We start from the raw sequence: 19,181 nt of genomic DNA, 5'->3' as shown, positions 1-19,181 counted from the left end.
AAGAGGAAAATTCTGCCAAGCAAAACTTACCGTAAGTATTTCTGGAAGCCACTTGAAAAAAGAAAGTAAGGAAAGAGTCTCACTATTTATGCATTTTTCTATTCTTCTTGAAACTTCCATTAATCCTCAGAACAGCTCTTAGAATCCTTCCCAACTAGCAAATTGTGCCTTAACTCCCCATTTTTTTCACTTAACAGCCCTGCTTAGAAATGTGGTGTTTGTAGTAATGCATACAACAGAGAAAGAACACAGGAAATTGTAAGGTTAATATCCCTCCCTTTTCTACATCTCTTTTTCTGTCACTCCTCAGTTTCAAGCTGTGAATCAGGAATCCATTTTGAGCACTTGCTTATACACATGCAAAATCCATTCTCTGTGTAAAAGCTCCAGGTCAAGAATTCTTTTTGAGCACAAGCTCAAGCAGAGCTCTTTACCAGGAACACCCTTTTGAAGTGGACTTGAAAACTTAAAAGCCAAAGGAAGCCAGAAAATTAGATACTGGCATAAATTCCTCTTTCCACTAAAGTACAATATTGCCTTACAATACACAGTTGAAGTTTCTCAAAAGATATGGAAAGGGTAGACCATCTGGAACCCAGTGTACAAGCTGAAGGCTACGATTTGGCCCCACACGAGGACAGCATAGAAAAACCCAGAGGAACCAATAAAATTTGGAGCAGCAGCTGTAACAACACCTTGTGCGTTCACCCTGGCATGTCAATTCTCACCACTGCCTCAGCTTTCAGCACACCCTTGGCCAGCTGAACTCACAGAAACCATTTCAATCCTCCTCTGGTTTCCTACTTTCCATTGAGACTCTGCTGTGTGTAAGCAGGATCCTAGATCTGTATCTAGTCAGTGCCTGCACCTCCCTTGCACTCTCATCTTATTTGCACTCACCCACGTGAAACAGAAGAGGAAGGGGTGAAAGAATAGTTCAAGGGCCTTCTAAGAAAACTGCATGGCTTAATTAAAGACCTTTTAAATGTATCTTATTAACCTCAGCAACTGCTACTGGTTGTTCAAACCTCCCCCTCTCTAGGTGAAAGAAAGAAATATTGAACAAGTAAAACCAAACCATTATTCACTCGGCAGATTACCGTACACAAACAGCCTTTCAAGTTGTTACATTAAAGTAAACACAGCTTATATCAATATCATCTGTACTTTTCCATCATTAGGCTGCAAGGGAGGAGATGGCCCATTTTTCAAGGAAGCAATTTTTACATAAGGAAACCATTAACTTGATATTTAATCGATGAACAAAGGAACAGGGAAGTGAAGACAAAATTACCCAGAAGATGGGGTTGGGACACATTCTTTTATATGGCATTTTCATCAGACTTTTTCATGGGGACAGAGGGAATATTTTCAAACATGATTCCGATGTTTCCTCCTGCTGTAGTTGAAAATAGGACCTTTCCTCCTATTTTGGCTAGCACAAATTATGGCCAAATCAGAAAGTTACAGGAATAAGCACTGTTAAGGGAGTTGAGTGGAAACAGTACTGAACACAGGACCCTTGGCCGAGACACCGTGAGCTCCATACATGTTTCTTTATAACTAAGTACAGCACAGATACCAAAGTCAGTTCTAGCTAAGAACTGAAACCACTGTATTTGGCCACTATTCAGCCTAAAGGACAGAATGTCAACTAAATGTTCATTAGATTTAAAAATTAACCCAGGCTGCATCTGGCTTTATAAGCACTACAGGATGGGAGGTTGTGTGTGTGTGTGTACGGTTATAGTTTTCTTTGATTTGGGGTGTTTTGGTGGAGTTTGTTTAATACACACAGTTTCTCAGTTTTCACAACAAATTCTCTCACAAGAGGTTCAAATAGCAAAACAACATCAACACACACCAATACAGTTGCCAAACCAGATCCCAAGAAGGTTTTGGTTGCAATTACCAGATTGTGCAATAATTACAAACTGCTTTCATTTATTCAAGAATTACAGACAGGAGGTTCTAGCTGTGAAACACAGTGCTGCACTACATCAGCTGTCTATATTGCAAGAGGAAGAAACAGCAATGGGTTCCCTGCACATAAATTCTGTCTGTCCCTCCAAACATGCAGGAAAAAGGGATGTGTAATGAGAGAAACCTATTTACTGTCGGTCAGCTCATCCAGTTTACTTAACTGACTTGGAAAGAAAACACCCTTTCCAAATCATTAAGAACCAGACTGATTCACATGTTTAAGCAATGGAAGAACCAGCTTGGGAGCCAAGTTTTAATGTTATCGATTTCTGCAGACTGGCAATTTCATCCATCTGTTTTACTCCACGGTAGTCCTACTTGTGCAGAGCTGCACTGTCAGTGCACCAGGGCACCAAACAACAGCAATACTCCTCAGTGACATGCTCAGGTAGGTACAGAAACTCCACTTTGGGGCTAACTCACTTGGAACCAGAACCAAAACCAAGGCTGAAGTCATCCCACCTGCCCACTAAGAGTTTGGAACTGGTTTGGAAGGAAGAGGGAACAACAGCAAATAGTTAAAGGCATCTTCAGAGGGAATTTCTAGACTGAAGCTGCTAATGTTTTCTTTTCTTCCATCCTTGGCTAAACTCTTCATTTTTATTACAAATAAATAGAGAGCTGCAAGGCAAGGCTTTGTGCCACTTAATTCATTAAATGACCAAGCCTTTTTTCATATGTAAAACACGGAGTTACTGAATTTTCCCAGCCAATTTAGGAAGTTATTTAGGTCTATTGTTCTCAATTCCTCATTGTACAAGTCAACTTCTGCAATGGTAGAAGTACCCCAGGTCTCTGAACAACAGATCTCATTATTACAGTGTTTCTAAAAGCAGATTAGACCTTCTCAAAGAACAGCACATGATTTTACCTATTTTTCTCTCTCCCCAGTATGGGTGGTTACAGAGAATTTTCTTATGCTCTAGAACTAATAGTTTTTTTACCCCTGTAGTGCATTACACAGAACCAGGCATTCCCTCTACAGAGGACCACAAACCCAGCTAAGCAAAGAGAGCCTATTATTAGTTTGCTGTTAGTCCATGTAAAATGGATAGGGGTTTGCAAACAGATAAAGATCACCTACAGTGTTCCAAAACCTCAGCAAAGTGATCACATTCCCTTTAAATATTAAGGCACTTGTTCATCTTGCTTCTAGAATGAAAGTTACAGAATATCATGTGTTAAATCAGAAGCCCAAAAATCAAACCAATGACCAATTAAAAGTTAACTGCTGGATAAAGCTGACCACTCTGCCGCAAGGGAGCTGCAGGGTCTCAGCAAAGAAGGGAGACACAGTGGTCCAAAAGAGCTCTTTGGCCAACAGAGCTTGCACCCACCATCCCATAGCCATCCTCCCAGAAGCCATGTGCCAGAAAAAGCAGTCTTCTTCACCAGTATCACAGAGCTCACACTTGGGCCAACACAGTTATCTCACTTCTGCAGTGCATTTGTTGCCTTTTAGCTGTGCCAGCACTTCTCACAGTAAAAAAGGCCTGCAGTGGCAGACAGACAGACATGGCAGCTTCCAGGTAGTGGCAATTCTAAGGGAGTCTTCTAAAAATCCAAGCAAAGCTCCCTGCTCTGCAGCACAGAGGGACAGACCAGGCTCTCTTTCTGCTAGCACATGTTATTTTGGTAAAGCTATGAAGAAATAGGTCTCTAGACTGACAGCCTGTTCTCAGCAGAGCCACAGGTTTACTGACATCAGGAAAACAACTTTTCCTAGAACAGCTTGTTCTGCCGAGAGCTGTGGGGACAGGGAAAAGAGAAGCATGTCACCAAAGCACTTCTAAACTGCCAGTATATTCCCTGCCTTCAGATTAGGATGATTTTTCCAAAATAGCCTATGGGAGGGAGAGGAGTATTGAGAAATAGCTGCATACCAGTTGCGAGGGAGACTTTCTGAGCTGTGCTTGAAAAGATAATTATGCCAGTAATATCTTTTTAAGCAAAACCTTGCAAACTGCAGAAGAACAAAAAACCCAAAAGCAATTTCTTATCATGTCTCCAATTCTCCAGAGATGTAAATATGTCTTTATTGCTCCACATTTTAATAATTCTTTTCCATTTCAGATGCAAGCAGACACCTGTATTTCAAAATGCAGTGACCAGAGCTCAGCTCAGGGAGGAGACACGTGCACTGGAGCTTCTCACACACCTCACATGCACACACCACCTGCTAAACGCCGTGCCATGAAGGAGCTGATCATACCCTGCTGAATACATCACTTGCTGCTTACAACTTATACACTATATGGCATTCTAAGAAGCAAAGACGTATGGAATAAAAATACTACCATATGCTTGAGAGTTTCCTCTTTTGTTTCTTTTTGAAATACTTCTTACTCATGTTCTGGTTGAACTGGTGATAGAAGTGTTTTTGTTGTTTGTTATTCTTTGATGAGCTTTTGTGGTTGGTTTTTGTTACTCCTTTTTTTTTTTTATTTGCAAGTACAAAAATGAAAACCACAGTTCTCGCAGTTCTGAAAATGAGTTTTACTGCTGTCTCTGAGGTTAACCATTAACAATTTGCTTGTTGAACTTTCTCTAAAAATTACAGCAGGGACATTATTTTTTCTTAACCTGATGGCAACATTGCAAAAACAACAGTAAAGGAAAACTTCAGGTTGCTAGTACAATGAACACTCAGAACAACTGAAAATGACAAGTCTATGAACAATGTCTTAGCCTAAACAAATCCAGAAGACAAACACCTTCCTGAAACATTTGTGACGAAGGTTGCCTAATCAAGTGAGCCTAGATACCTCAGTTTGACAATTCTGAAGCATTAACAGGAACAGAGCAACTTCTAAAATGCAGTTTTGTGCCCACACACCTGCTCTTTCTCCCCATTTGCCACCTCCCCCTTCCTATACAAGAAAAAAGCACCAAAGAAATGCACTTTTTAAAAAGCCATGCAGTTCAATAAGGTGATCAACAACTTCTGCACCTCAGCAGCAAAAGAGCTGAGCTGGGGGCTGGCTCTGCACACAGCAGCCACCACATCTGAGAGGGAAGATGGGCTACAAGAATTCTACCTCCCACCACTTTCCACAGCTGCTTGACTCTGTACTGATCCTAGAATTCAACTTCTCTTTCCTGAATTGTCTATGAATAGGCAACTGCGGAAAATCTTCTCCTAGCACGTGCAGCAGCTCTTGTCTGTTCCCCACAAAAGCATTCTGCTGGAGAGGCAGCTCTATCTTAATCTACTATGGTAACACCTCATTTGGGAGTGATAATAGCCCCAGCCAGTCCCACACTCTTCTCTTTTTTTATCATGGACACAGATGAACTGCAGCAGCCAAAATTGCAAAACATAAAATAGCCAGTACATTTTCCACTGTAACATACCACAGAGAAAAAAATTCTCCAGGCTGTGCTCAAGACTGAACAGAAAAAGTACTTTCTCTATTTTTTGAGGCTCGTGCAGCTCTACACAGTAACTCTTTTGTCATGTCAGGTAAGCAAACCAGCCTCTGTACTCCCAACCACCCAGCACCAAACCCAGGCCCTAGGATGACACCCTGCACTCTGTGGAGAACTCTTCCTCACTTCACCGCCCTCTATCTCATGGAAAATAATGTCATTGTAGCATTCCCACATAACTTTAAGGAGACACCTTTTCTATTATATTTTAAAGGCATTTAAAAGCTTCATGCATTGTTCATTATGGCTCCTCTCAGAAGAAAAGTGCTGAGGAGAATTTATGCACCTCATTAAAATCTTGTTTCCTGCTCTTCATGCTGCATCTTGCAGTTGTACTAGCAAATGATTTTCTCATAAAAAGCTGTGAGAAGAGGCCTCTCTTTGTAACACAGATTCAGACGCAGGAAAATTACATGACCTAAGGAAACATTCCCTTGTATACCAGCTCAAGTATGCCATGACAAATGTACTTCAAAGTTTTCAATGGCCTATTGCAAATTGGAATACCCACTGCTAAAAAAACCAAACCAACCTGAAAAATCCACTTAGGTGTGAGCATCTCTGTCTTCTGTGTGCGAGCATGTCAGCTGCAGGTCTGCAGCAGAGCAACTCCGTGCTCAGAAGGTCGAGGCAATAAGCAACTGCAAACTGAAAATCCCCAGCAGCCCACAAAACGTGCCATAGATCATCCACACATCTGGTTCTGGACAAAACAACTTTGACTTTTTAGGCAGTGCTAGTAGCAAGCAAAACCAACAGGGTCTCATGGGATGTTTTAGCTTTCAATAGACAAGTAAACTCCAACAAGATATTGTTTCAGCCCTTCTTGACCTTCATCAGGTGACTGGAACCCAGCATCACCAATACTGGCATTTGCCTGTATCGACAGGACCCATGAAACAAACAAGTTATGAAAAGTGTCTTTACACCTGGCCTGGAAAGCTGTGAAATGACGCAGAATGAACTAAAGCTGCATCATTCAACGTAGCTTCTCCTCAGGGAAAAGCCTCAGCATACTCCCTTCAGAATTTACTCTGTTTTAAATATAGATAAAGCTACATTTTATTTCTGCAAAGCATCACCTTTTTTTCTACCAGAAAGGGTAGTACAGTCTCCTCTCAAGATTCTTCTGGGTTTAGCTGGTACAACTTGGCTTTAGGGGGTGGAAAAAGAGGGTTTCCCTGGCTGCTGTCCATCATTATCCTTCCCTGCAGGGCTGACTCAGGAGAAAGAGCAGTATGAGCCCAGCAGGGATAACAGTACAAAACTCAGGTTTCATGTTGCTCTGACTATGTACTGTGTTCACCTATGTACAAAGATTTGGAAAATGCATTCGTTCTGCACACCAGAAACGATGCTAACCACAACCACACTGAAAAGCAACTTATATATACGACAACCCAAAATTCTTAGCATCCAAAACAACAAAGTATTTTGTTTATCCTCCTACTGTAAATAAGTGTAACTGACAGCATCTACAGACAATTTAAAATGACCTCAAGCAGCCTGAGAAAAGCAGCCTGCACCTTAAAAAAAAAAAAAAAAGGCAGATAATCATCTAAAGATCCTCAGCTTGCAATTGCTGCAGCAGAGCAGATATTTTAATCAAGAAAGAAGCAGAAATGAGATGGGCTCTGTCAGTCTGTTCCACACTCCTCCCAAAGGTCCTGCCGTATTCCCAGAGCAGCTGAATGGCACATGATGAACATCACAACACAGTCGACAAGAAACTAAATTTGTCCTTATTCAGATCAGTTCTGCTTCTGTTCACAAGTTCCTGAATATACCATAAAAACCTGACACAAGCCCTGTTGCCTGGGAACACCACAGGCATCAGATCATCTGTGCACTCCAGAAGCAAGCACATAGAAATCTACAGCTGCAAACCTACGGCTCAGCGAGCAACTTAAAAAACCCCCACAACCCCACATTATACACAAAGAAACACGAACTGGAGGATGGTTTCTCCACCTAATAGCTCCAGATGTAAGCTACTTGCAGCAGCTAATGGGAGAAGCTGATCATTCTCAAACAGCTGAAAGCAAACCATGCCCAACTCGCCCTGCAAGCACTTCTTAAGATCACGATTTTAAAGAATGCTGTGGCATCCATTAGCACATCAGTTCCTCAGTTATTCACCACTAACAGTTTTTAAAATGCTAAGGAGCAGCAACAGGTAGGCTTCATCAACTTGTTTTCCCTACCCTTCCACCCTTCAAAACTGTGAAGCCCAAATGCCAGGGGAGCTGCTGAGGATCACAGTACTGAAGCTGAAGAAAGGATGCTGGATTTTCTTGTTTCCAAACAAGCATCCTCCCCTATGTCACATCATTTTCACTAGCTAAAGCATACAGCATGTGAGAAATAGAAAACGTGAGCAGATGGAGGAGTGCCTGAAGGCCTTGTACAGAGTGATACCACTACTGAGCTCGGTATCACACCACCTCATCAGTAATTTACTGAGCTTGCAAAAATTGCCTGTATTTTTTGCAAAGCAAAAATAAACACAGAAAGCTCACCCATTTCTTTTGTCAGCTACCTTGCAGAGTAAACCTTCTAACATGTTTTGGCAAAATGAATTCTGGAGACATGTGGCTTCTCTGTCCCGTGCAGTAGAGTTCTAATTATTTATTATGAATATTAATTAATCCTTTACTATTGAATAAAAGCTTCTACACACCCACAAAGCACATTTAAAAAAAAAAATGGTACCCCTTTTTAAAAGATACCCCTGCAGATCTATGCCACTGAAACAGAAACAAGCTTTCTGGCAAATGCAACCTCTCTCCTACAGACTCATTTCTGCTGCTCTTATGCACTCCTACTCTCTTTAAATGCCTTAAAACAAGCAATAATCAGAGATCTTAACACTGATCTTCAGGCATACAGAGTCACCTCTGTACTCGCTGTGCTGAAATGCTCTGACACAGCTTTACAGCTTGACCACCTCACAGCATCCAAAGCAAAAAGCATCCAAAAGCAAAAGCCAGCGCACAGGATGGAGAAGGAAGGAGGGCACAGAACGGCAGGTGCACGTCTTGTCCCCATGTCTGAGTCAAATGGCAGGTGTGGGGCACGGTCCTTCCACCTGCCCTGCAGAATTCAGCCCCATGGCCCCAGGCCTTGGACCATTTTCCTCCCTTCAGTCTGAGCGACTCAGCGTGTAACACTCGATGCTCTGCACCGTTCACCTTACGGGTCAGGGATGTGGCTCACTGGCCCCAGCGCCACTCTGCCCTTTCTTTCAGCTGGCTGAAGCTGGGGGCTACTGCTGGGACCCAGCTCCCACGTAGCCTCCTGCCACCCAGCAGAACGCTTGTGCGACCTCTGAGACATCAGGCATGTCCCTGGCCTTGGAGCCAAGCCAAGCTCCAGGGCCAGCCAGCATCCCTAGGATTTATGCTGCATCCAGCATGCGGTCCTGTTACAGCAACGCTGATAATGCAGGCCGGTAAATCATGCAAAGGGATGATACAAACGAAAAAAAAAAAAAAAAAAAAGATGCTAGAAACTCAATCTTTACCTTTTTGTTAAGAACTCTTTGTGCAAAATACTCCCAGTATTGGGAGAGTAGGCCATGGAAGCTGGAGAAGAGCTCAGCTGTTAACCAAGCAATCAATCTTCCCCTGCTTTTTCCCCAAACCGCAGGGCTCTGTCCTTCTCCAGTTTGTAATTTAAAGCCAGCTCTTGGCTTCAAACCTGCAGAAAAGCAACACTGTGAACATGCACCGTGAGTGCCAAACTTATGTGTAGGATACGCCACCATTTTAATTTTTTTTTTTTCCTGCCTACACTAAAGGGGAGCAGGGTGGCTGTTTGGTGCGGGACTAGAGAGCAAAATGGAATTTCTCTCTTTGGCATTTCTGAAATGGCCATTAAGGCATCGTAAACGCTAAAAGGCATTTAACGGGTACCTTAAATAGCACTGCTCCATCAAGTACTACTGCTTAAGAAAAGCTGCCTCCCCCATGCTGAGTGTGAAATTTACTTTAGGCAGGACACTCCCCAACTCCCCCGAGAGCAGGCAAAATGCTGCTTCTTCAAAACCACAGCTGAAAAGTATTTACCCAAGAACGGTGCTTTCGCTTGAATTTTGCTCACTGACAGCAACTAAGTAACTCGTTTCCTTACTCTTCTCTGTTGTAAACCATTTTCTATCCTCGCAGCTATCCAGCAGACACAACCTGCTTCCCCTGCGCACAGCCAGCTCCGCGACCCGGGCGAGCAGAGCCATTCCCCACCTTTTAAACCCGTGCTGTAAGCAGTGACAGAGACCTGCTCACAGAACAGAAACACGCAAACGCGAGACAAGTCTGGAGGGGAGAAGACAATCAATTTCAAAGAGCTTTTAAACGGACAAGTCCACGGGGGAGAAGGAAATCAGTTTCAAGGAGCTTTTATCTTGTTGGACTGAGAGAGATTTGACGGGGAGAAATTAAGACTTTGTTTTTTCCTGCTGGAAGAAAGTTTACGCCGGGAAGAGGGAGCAGGCACAGCGATGAACAAAACACAAGGAGAAAACCTACCGGCGGCTCGGGGTAAAACCCCACAGCCGACTGAGCCTGAGCCGGAGACAGGGCATCACAAACCCAGCTCCAAGCGAGATGCACCGGGCGCGACCAAAGTTATTTAGTGCCGTACCTCGACTGGGCAGCCATCGCGGGGTTATCCTGCCAAACGTCCTCTATCCATGAGCTCCGTCCGCAGCTGTCCAGGCTCTACCCCGCTGCCAAAGCCCGCCGTCCCATGCGCCGGCCGCCTCCCGGTGCCGCCGCGCCGCGGCTCCCCCCGCCCGGGCGGCCGGCGCAGGGCTGGGGCTCGCTCATTTTGATCGACATCCGGGCGCCCGGCCCTCCCCCGGCCGCCGCCAGGGAGGGGTGCCCGCCCGGCCCCGGGGGACGGCCCCGCTCCGGCCTGCAGCAGGCGGGGCCGGGTGCCGCCGTCCGCCCGGGCCGAGGCCTCGCTCGGTGTCCCCGCGGTGCCCGGGGCGGCGGGACCTGCGGCGGAGCGGGCCCCGCGCCCGCCCCGCGCCCGCCTCCCCCTGCCCGGCCGAGCGCTCGTGGTACGGCCCGGCCTCTGCCCGGGCGGGCGGCGGGAGGGCCGTGCCCGGCCCGGACCTCTCCTGAGGCGCTGCCTGCGGCGAGCGGGGCGAAAGGGCACGGGCCGAGCGGAGCGGAGCGGGGCTGCTCCGGCAGCCGGGCCCTGCCCTCCGCCGCGGCCCCGCGGGTGCTCCTGCGGCGTCTGCTTCGGTTATCTGCTGTTTTGTTTGGGGTTTCTTTAGTTTTTTTTTGGGTTTGGGTGTGTTGTTTTTTTTTTTAATTATTCTCTTTTTTTTTTTTTTTTAGAAAGACAGAATAAAACGGCACGAATTTTTCAAAATTTCGGGCGCTTCAAAACCTCCGCAACGAGCACTGCTGCAGACGCGCATCCCAGGTGTCCGCACAGATGCGGCAAAGGAAGTGCTGAGCGCGCTGCTAAAGCCAGAGCTGGAATTGCAGGCTATGAGCCTTTGGGAAAGATGAAGCTGGTTATGCAACTTGTGCTGGGCTCTGGTCCTGGCCGCGGTTTGCTGATGTACTCGGAAAGCAGCAATACCTGTCCTTTGCTCTGGGTGTTTCTTGGCACAATTATAGATACAAACTACTCCTGCAAATGCTCTTAACTAAGAATTAACCAAGCATTCAGCAGGCAAAAAACATTCTTCCAAGATCCCTTTAACTTTCCTCCACAGCTGTGTGTGGCTAAGGTTTCTACCGACGCTGCAACAACATTATGTTCCTCCTACTTTTCTGCTTTAAAGCACAGCTGGTGTCGAAGCACTTGGCTGATACCAGGAGGAGGGTTTGTACTTGGTTGTTTTCCTATTCCAGATAACCTTTATGGGAATCTTGAGTCTGAGCTATCTCCTCGAAGATTAAATAAAATTCATATCAACTCTTTCAGGCAGAACAAAATATAACAGAAAAAAAAAAAATTCTCTAGATTTTCCACAACAGCTGAGCTTTCTCCAGGAAAAAAAAAATTGTTTGCTTTCACCCAAAGTTTCTAGCAGTTTTCTACCTGACCCCTTCAAAAGCACTTGTACATCTGACAAATCAGCATTTCTCCAAAGAAAGCTTTCTGTCAGAATATGTCCTGTCACCTGTTGACTCCTCCCTCATGTTTATTTCCAAAATCAGCTTTTCTCACCTGGTTCTATTCACTGATCAGGGGTGCAAGTGTCCTCTTTTTTTACATTGTTTTTGTAAGATATAGTAGAAATGAAGGGAAATGTCTCCCTTAAGTAAAATGCAAACAAAACAAGTCAATAAAATAAGATCTTTGTACTCTTCAGCTCATCATAAGCTCAGAAAGGCACCACTGAGCTTTCTGTCTTAAAAACCTATCAGGAAAGCTTTCCTACAGGTGATAGTCATTAAAAATGGTATTTAAGCTGTTCATAATATTCAAATATCTATTCATATCTACCTATGTGCTGGATGAGAATAGAGTTCCCAGTGATGAAGCTTGTGATTTAAACACTTCACAGAAATGCAAATCCAACCAAAAAACAAATAAAGGTGTGCAGGCAGCCTGGATACCATTGTTACTTAATTCTGAGCTCCTGAAAAGGCCAGACTACCAACCTCAGGCATCAGTGGTAAAGCACAGGCTGTGGGTACATTATGTTTCTTTTAAGTCCCCTCTCACCTTCCTATAGAGCTACCTGTATCTGGACATGTTGACCAGACAGATATTTCAACAGGAAAAAAAAAAAAGAAAAAAAAAAAAAAAAAAGACCCAGAAGTTTCAAGCATGAAGCAACATAATTTCCAGATAAGGTGCAGATACTGATACATTGCTACAAAAATTACCTAGAGCATCTACAGCAGGGCCTGTAGAAGGAAGATAAGTATCTCTTTGATCACCACTAACAGTGCTGGCCATACCCAGGTTTTGCTTCAGGAAGTGGAATGCAGCATCCCTTAACTCCAGAAAAAAATAGAACATGACATTATCCTAAAAAAGGTATGATAATTCATTAAGTTTGTGGGACAAATGCCAGAAGCTTGTGGCATTGTGAAACAATTAATAAAGCATGGAATACCAATGAAGAAGGAACACATACCAAGCAATAGTAAAATCATTAAAGACATGGTCAGTAAGCTTTCCTGAAATACATTTGCTGTAGAGTAAAACACATTATTTGTTTATACACAGAAATAGGTCAAATTCATGCCCTTAGCACGCTGTTCAAAACACCTCATTGCACTGCACTGCACCAGGTTTTTAAACAGACACACCCCTTTACCTTCACTCTTCAGGAGTCACTGCTGTCCTTTAATTACCGTGTGCTCTCCCAGCTCTGTTGACAAGAAATCCATCTTACCGCTGCCATTTATTGCCACTGATGAGTCCTTCACATTTGGAGGTGAAAAGGGTCCAGTGGATATTGTGTTTCCCGGCCCGAGGGAGCCGTGGGCGGCCTTTCATTTGCAAAGGGCACTTCTGCACCGGGTCAGGAGGCAAGGACTGTGCTCCATAAAGGCTCTGCTGCCCCAGCCCGGTAGAACAATCCCTGACCCCTGAGCCCCTCTGGCTGTCAGCGCCCTTCTGCCTTGCATCTCCCTGCTGCCTCTACAGAGAGCCAGAGGCTGCACACCTGCAGAGATGCTTGTGTTCTGGCAATCCCAAACCCTACACAAACCTGCCAAGGGCTGGATTTTCTTGTGTCTTTCCCTACCGGTAGGCAAGGAGCCAGCTACACTACAGATGTGTGTGTTGGTGCTGTAAAGCAAGGGCTACAACCATAATGCACAGGGTTTCAAGAGTTCCACATATTTGGAGGAGTTTGTTAATCTCATCCTCAAACTCCTGCCTCCAAAGCTGAGATGGAAAGTGAGCAAAACTCAGAAACCCATCCAGGCAAGCACACACACGAACCAGTTCAACAAGGTAAATGGAGCTGTGAGAAATGACAAGTCTGAAGAGGGCTGAGGCAGCAAAACTCTCTGTTGACCCTGATTCAGCAAAGCACTTCCCTGTAGACTTGTTTTATTGCACCTCCTTAACTGTAGCACTTTCCAGAACCAAAGCTGACTGCCAGGAGCATATCCTCACTGGGCAAATCCTGGAAAGCACTTGCACTTCACTGGGTCTATCCCACACTGTCTAGCTACAGTGAGGTTAGAGGAGCTGCAGGGCAAAGGAAAGAAACAGCCGAGTACAACACTGAAAAAAGGGGTAGGGAAGAATACAACCAAAAGGATATGTTGACTTTAAGAAAGAGGACTAACTTGGGTACAGTCTGTTATGCAAGTAATTGTTCTACAGATGTTAGGAATCAAACTTTTCCAAGAAAAGAGGAAAACAACCCTTCATCTTTCAATATCTAAATTGAAGAAAACAGATTTTTAAAAGAAACCACCTTTTTGCAGGCACCAGACTGTACTAGAGGCTACACCCTACTAGCTTTTGGCAGGCAACAGGAGCAATTTCCATCATCTTACTTGGCATTACTCACTTATCACTCAGAATTGCCTTCAAGTGTTCCATAACGCCTATGAACTTTCACAAGTTAAGGTTCATTCCTTGCAGATGTATTGCCAAAAAAAAAAAAAGTAGTTAGATGTACTTTGGAGAGTGATATCAGGTGGTATAAGTGTAGAGCACACTGGCAGCTGTTAAGATCTAAATGAGAAACAAATGGAAACTGCATAAAAATTATCCTTGGGAGGATTGGGCAGGGACAGAATAATAAATTTTGCAAGTTATATGCATGTAAAAGTCTCATTGTCCAAACTTCCAAAGAATTGTTCCTGCAAGCACTGTACCCCAAGCACTATGTCTGCATGAGGGTCCCACTGAGACCCAGTGTCCAGCACTGATAATTTCACAACAGAATCAAGTTAGAAAAGGCATTGATTTTTTGGTAAAAGACAGCATGTTACATTTAAACCTCCTTACACTCAGTGATTATGCTTCTTGCATTGAGGGGGGATTATTTCCCTTAAACCATCTTGACGTTTGTCACAGCACCTGGGAAACCAAGATTTCAACAAATTAATTCCTAGTTATTGCCACTGTTCTGCATGCTTGTAAATTCCATTATGAAGGCTCAATTTAGCTGAAGGGTCAGCTTCTCTAGAAGAGAAAAAGCAGATATTCCAATTTCTCTTTTACAAAAGAGCAGCATTATAGACAATACATGCCATCCAAGCTTTACTTCAACAGTCAAAAAGGCCAACCCAAAGTGCTTTCTTGGAGTCAACAGTGGGAAACAGGGAAAGTTAAGCAAGCAAACATGGAAAATCTTCAGTTTCCAAAGCAGCAACTCATTCCAGTAATTGCTACAGTGAACAAAAAATTATATCCAAACATTTATTTCCTCCTTCGATGTGTGCCTGTGGGTACACAATCTGCATTTAGGTTTGTGTGTGTTACATCTGAAATCTCCATTTTAAATTAACTCTCCAAAATAATTTTGTACTGCAAAATTAAAATACAGAATGTGCGCCCCCAACACTCCCACAGAGATTTTCAGAGCTGTGTGAATCCCTAGATTCTCCCTAGTATTCTAAAGCATTATTCAGTTATTATTATGTTCTGTGAAATAGTACACAACAGGAGGGTTAGGTGGAACCTAAAGAGCAGATTGCTTACCTGAGGCAGCAAATCATTTGAATTTTTGATGTGTACTAGGTTGACAGCTTTTTCCACACACAATTCCCAATACTGATAGGCTGAGGCACAATCTCTGCATCAAACACATAGTTCAAGGAGCTGAGTTCAGGAAAAGGTTCCAAATGCTGGGAATTCTCCTGTAAACACTTCTTTTGGTTTCAGAGAGACCTCTTAGAGCCACACACACGCATCGGTAGATCATAATGAATGTTTGCAGAATTTTGCCTTAACCATCAAGAAACAGCACAACAGATTTAGTAATCGCCTGTCTAGAGCTGCAAGGCAGTGGAAGCTGCCATGTGATGTTGGCTCTCATGGCAGGTTTTTCAAAGGACCAGCAGCTGCCAAAGCCAGCATCTCTGCTGAGCTCTTCAGCATTCCTCACAGGAAACTCAACTGCAACTGGATGAGGGACACTGGCTCAAGATCTTCAGGGTCATGCTACGCAAAGAGCCTGGAATGTCCAACTGGCAGTCACTGACAGTGCTCCTAAACATACAAGCCAAACATGTGGATCATATGTGGCTAAGAAAGGGAGAACCAAGAGATCCATTTTTTTCCCTTCTCCCAGCAGTGATGCTGCATTTCAGGTCAGCTCCTAAAGAGAACTTCAGGCTTGGCCAAGAGAATGACAGAGGAGGAGGCTACTACTACTGGCTCCAGGATGTTTTGCTCAACTTTAAGAACAAATGTGCTGTTAGGGCCCCCCCTTTAGACAACCAAATAGGACTCCGATGAATGTCAACATTCATGAAAAGGGGAGAAGAGAAAAAACAAACATTGAAAAGACAGCTATAGATTAAAAGGCAGCACTGGATAAAACAATCAAAGCAATGTTCAGGAAGAAAGGAGGAAAGAGAAGGGGAAGGAACTTGTAGCAATTAAGCTCCTTATGTCACTGTAGGGGCAGTTCTACCTTGCAGGGTCCTCAGACACAGCTACATTTCAGCCACTACACAATTGGCACCATTTTGGCTCATCACAGTAAATCTAAAAAAAAAAAATTCTCCTTACTTTGGTCCATGCAAAGGGGTGAACTCACTCCTACAATGCTGTTCACTCACAATGTCCACCAGCTATTTCTCACCATCCTGTCCGCCCCAATTTTGTCTTTGGTTCACAGAAGAGCAGAACTGATGGCATCAACATCCTTGTCATGAAGTCTGGCCTGGCCCATGGGTGTGCTGTGCAGCCGTGTTCTACAAAGATTTTGGAAGAAGCTAATCCTGCCTGGAAACATGTTAAAGAAGCCTTGCTTAATTAAGTGCAAGATCACCTAAGCAGAAGTAAAGTCTCCAACAAGAAGAAATAGGACAGAAAATGTTTACACTTCAATTTGTGACATTCATTTGCAGCATGTCACACTCCTGTGGGAGCAAAATGACTTCTGGCAGGGATCCAGGCTACAGGAGCTTTATGTGAAGCCTAGTGAAGCAGCCCACTTAGAGCAATTGATATGAAACAGGAGCACAGGTGCTTTGATGATTAAATGAAGCAGCTGAGCTCTAGGCCATGGCTTTAACACCAGGTGAGGGACCATCAGACAATGTTCTGCAAACCACAGAAGGAGGTGTTTACTCAGCTGAAGCACAGACCTCACTCTGTAACAACATGGGCAGATGGAAATGCACACACACATGACTGAACAGGGTGTGGGGAAAGCCTGCTCTGCTGCCAACTCATCTTAACACAGCATGTGAGCAGCCAGCAGTAAAATCTAGATTTCACTAAACAATCTACAAGTTTGGCAAATGCCTTTGACAGAGTCAGGTTTTCAACCACACCGATGCCCCACGGATTTGTGGTTGCGTGGGCATTATTAAGCTGACATATTTCCCCAAGTTACAAATGCTTTTGCCACCAAGTTATGTTTCAGTTCCTGGAGGAGTTACTGAAGAAATCCTCCTGAGGCTATCACAGGAAAAATTAAGCAGGGGATTGGGAAAAGCCAGGATGGATTCACCAAGGGCAAGTTGTGCTTGACAGAGCCGATCACCTTCTACAGCAAAGGAACTGCTCGGTCCAAGCGGGGCGGGCGGTGGACATTGCTTGCCTGGATTTCTGCAGGGATTTCCATTTGGTTTCCCACAGCCTCCTCCTGGACAAACAGACACATTATGGTCAAGTCAAGTGGTCCTTGCAGTGGGTGGGGAACTGGCTGGCAGGAAGCACCCAGGGGGTGCCACTAAACAGCTCCTCTTCAGGCTGGTGACCTGTCACAAGTGGGGTCCAGCAAGGATCGATATTGGGCCCAGAACTGTTTAATATCCTCACAAGTGATCTGTGTGATGGGACCAAGTGCACCCTGGTGAGCTTTGCCAAATGGGGAAACAGGCACTTGAGAAGTAAGACTCACCCTGCAGGAAGACCTGGACAGGCTGGAAGAGTGGGTACTATGGGTAACTTGGGCTAACATCAACCCTATGAAGTTCAACAAGGACAAGTGTAAGGTCACAGAACCTGCTTGAAAGACCAAGGTAAGAACTAGACAGAGGATGTTTTTAAATAAATATTTCATTTTGACTAGACCCTTCATAAGGGCTTTGTTAGAATTATGATTGCTCGGCACAATTCCCTTTTGGATTCCTCTCCTGGATGAGCTGATTCATACACAGTGAGCAAGGCAACTTTATGTTCCAGAGGAAGAGGAACATTTTGAAATGCCCTTTGTGGAAGTCACGTCTTTCCATTCACCTCTTTCAGCTATGTGGAGCTCCTTTGAGCTCAAAGGTGAATTTTTACAAAAACTAACTGGAATGTAACATCATCTACCTCTCCATATACATAATATGAAAAATTTCTCACGTCAGGTGCTGATTTGTGTTCTTACTTAGGGCCAAGAACACTGGCAAACCTCAAAAAATTAAATGAATGAGACAACTGGACAACATGACACAGTCAGACTGCACAATAAATTGTGCAAGGGAAGCCAGGAGGTCTTGAATAATAAGTTACCTATGTGTTTCCCTTGGTTGCACTTGTTTTCTGCCCAGTTCCATAACCTTGGAGTGCAAAAGAAGGTTATTGTATCTCCAGGAGCCTCTGATACCATGCCCAAATTCAGAAAACAAGTTATGAAAACTGCATTATCCCTATGTGCTAGAAACCATCACTGGTCACCCAAAAGACATGTAAATAATGTCTCTCTCTCTCTCAAGTGAATAAATAAAAAGAGAAAGAAAAAAGATAAAGTGATTTGGGGGTGAAGAAGGTAAGTGTTCTTGAGGTAAATAAGGCAACCCTCCCTTGTAGCACACCCATGTGGCTGGACACACAAATCCCACTTAGGCAAATATTTCTGTTGAATCCTGTGCTGAGAAAATGCTGATTTCTAAAGCAATGCTGATTTCTAAAGCAATCATCAACATGCCAGGGCTACACATCACTAGACAAGGAGTTTATATCCAAAGTCTCAGGACCAAAAGGCCTGAGACAAGTATCCTGAGCTGCTGGGAGCACAAAGCAGTCATGGTAAGGACTTACCACAGCAGACAGAATTGCTGAATGCTTACAGCAATACAGGGATTTGAAACAAACAAAACAAAATTTAAGCTCTGCTGGGAAAGAAATGCAGCTGTGCATGAAAAAGCAGGTTACAAAAAGGGGATGAATGCAGAATAATTATCATATGAATGGACAACCTTGCAGGGCTCACATAACTCCTGCCTAAATCTAACCTTGTTTGCTAGTGCTTTATGATTCCCTGAGAAAAGCAAAGCAGGTAGCTGTGCTTCAGGGAATTATTTCCACTATGGGACTGGGTAGCATAAGCAGATTGTGCTGATGGGAAGACTGGCAGTGCTCTAGGAACACTACCATTGAGGAAATGCCTCCTGATAACCTGTTATCTGTAGCATCAGCATGATTATCTTTTCATAGAAGAACTGGGAAGAACTGGGAAAAAGCCTTTAGCTTTGTGCCATTAGTCAGCTTTAGGAGGAGCCAGGCAGTGTCACCTCTGCTTCAGAGCATTCAGCACCTGTTAAAGACATTGAAGGGATAAATGGATGTGACCTTACTTTATAATTTAATTTAGTGTAAATGAACATTTTTTTCCTGGATGCATCAAGATGACCCAGACCAGTTATTTTAATTACCAGGTCACT

The 19,181-nt window shown here is 44.0% G+C and overlaps 1 protein-coding gene across 3 annotated transcripts in view; it reads right to left on the bottom strand.

The window, feature by feature from the left end:
* AFF1 (ALF transcription elongation factor 1) overlaps nt 1-10,208 on the bottom strand; it is a 67,537-nt gene extending 57,329 nt beyond the window's left edge. For all 3 annotated transcript variants that reach the window (XM_053975060.1, XM_053975061.1, XM_053975062.1), the window contains exon 1: nt 10,054-10,208. In XM_053975060.1, coding sequence (XP_053831035.1) covers nt 10,054-10,070 — 17 coding nt within the window. In that variant the 5' untranslated portion in view covers nt 10,071-10,208. The remainder of the gene's footprint in view (nt 1-10,053) is intronic.
* Nucleotides 10,209-19,181: the final 8,973 nt, after the last annotated feature.

Source organism: Vidua macroura, chromosome 4, assembly GCF_024509145.1.
Source record: "Vidua macroura isolate BioBank_ID:100142 chromosome 4, ASM2450914v1, whole genome shotgun sequence".
In the NCBI taxonomy this organism is placed as follows: domain Eukaryota; kingdom Metazoa; phylum Chordata; class Aves; order Passeriformes; family Viduidae; genus Vidua; species Vidua macroura.
This window is presented reverse-complemented; position numbering and strand designations above follow the sequence as displayed.